The sequence below is a fragment of the Mustela lutreola genome, chromosome 7 (assembly GCF_030435805.1).
Source record: "Mustela lutreola isolate mMusLut2 chromosome 7, mMusLut2.pri, whole genome shotgun sequence".
NCBI lineage: Eukaryota > Metazoa > Chordata > Mammalia > Carnivora > Mustelidae > Mustela > Mustela lutreola.
Window position 1 is genome coordinate 109004436 of NC_081296.1, and position 1373 is coordinate 109005808.

General features: G+C 66.1%; 1 protein-coding gene across 2 annotated transcripts in view; it reads right to left on the reverse strand.

Moving 5' to 3' along the window:
• GCH1 (GTP cyclohydrolase 1) overlaps positions 1-1274 on the reverse strand; it is a 46056-nt gene extending 44782 nt beyond the window's left edge. For both annotated transcript variants that reach the window (XM_059182148.1, XM_059182147.1), the window contains exon 1: positions 779-1274. In XM_059182148.1, coding sequence (XP_059038131.1) covers positions 779-1118 — 340 coding nt within the window. In that variant the 5' untranslated portion in view covers positions 1119-1274. The remainder of the gene's footprint in view (positions 1-778) is intronic.
• Between the last annotated feature and the right edge of the window lie 99 nt (positions 1275-1373).

The following is a 1373-nucleotide window of genomic DNA, read 5'->3' on the forward strand; positions in this document are numbered from 1 at the left end:
TCCGATTCGGGGTTCCAGAGCCCTGAGAAACGTCCCGACTCCCAGGGAGTCACTTTATTGCTTTTGAGCTTTTAGAATGGGGACGGGGGCTTCAAACAGCAAAACGTCACGCCTCAAACTCTGGGCAAGTCCATGCCCTGAGCTGGGCCAAATCCCGGGAAAGTCCTGAGATGAGAGTTAACTTACAGCGGACCAAAGAGAATTAGAACTCTCCCCAAAACCCCGGTGCCTTAGCAAATCAGTTGAGCGTGCGGGTCTCTGAGTTTGCCACAAAGAATCACCCCGCGCTCCAAGCAGACCAAGCCAAAGCTTCACCCCAGACCTATCAAAAAATTAGACCTCGAGAAGAGGGACGACCTAGGAAGAGCTCCCTTCCACGAGCGCCAGGCGATCCTAATCCTGGCAGGTCTGGGTTCGGCATGTGCTTCAGGCATCCGGCCCTGGGCGCTCGGGCGACAGGGGCTCCAGGCTCCCACCTGGCACGTAGCTCAGTGACCGCGGTCCCCGCAACCCGAGGCTCAAGGAGAGGGCTGCGCGAGGGACCGGGAGGACCCCGCAAGGACCGCTGAGCCGGACGCCGCGCACAGGGCCCTCGCTTGGGCGGGACAGCGGGGCCAGGGCCGAAGGTGGGGTTTGGAGGTGACAGAACTCTTAACTTGTGCCAAGAGTGAGGCAACTCCGGAAACTTCCCCGAGCCGACGTGCGCCTCCCGCGGCCACCTACTCCGTGCCCGCAAGCCGGAGCAGCCTGCGCCCACCAGGCCGGCGGGCGCACTGACCTGAGATGGTCTCCTGGTAGCCCTTGGTGAAGAACTGCATGGCTGTGGCCGCCCTCCAGGGCGTCTTGAGCAGTCCCTGCCGCTGGGGGTCCTCGCCCAGCGAGCGCAGGATAGACGAGTAGGCGGCCGCCAGGTTGGGGAGGTTCAGCTCATTATCCTCCTCGCTGCGCGGCCGTTCGCCCTTCCAGCCGTCCGCCGGCTGGACGCTCTTGGTCTCCGGCCGCGGCGGCTTCTCGGGCGGCCCGCTCTGCCCGGATCGCGGCGGCTCCCCCTCGGGGAACCCATTACTGCACCTGGCGCCCCGCGGCTTCGCCGGCGCCCGCACCGGACCCTTCTCCATGGACCCGCCCGCTGCCGCTCCGGAGGGACTCTGGGACGCTTCGGAGACTGACACTCAAGCGCGCCGGCGGCCGCAGGCAATAGGCTGTGGCCAGGATCACCTGAGGAAAGTAGGCGACCGGCCAGGGACACGCTCCTCCGCCGGGGACAGTGGCAGGCTGGAGAGCGCGGCCGTGCCTCCTTTTTATCTGCGGGCGGCTCGGCCGGCGCCGCGGGGCGTTCCCATTGGCGGGAGCCTCCGCGCGTCAGGCGCTCG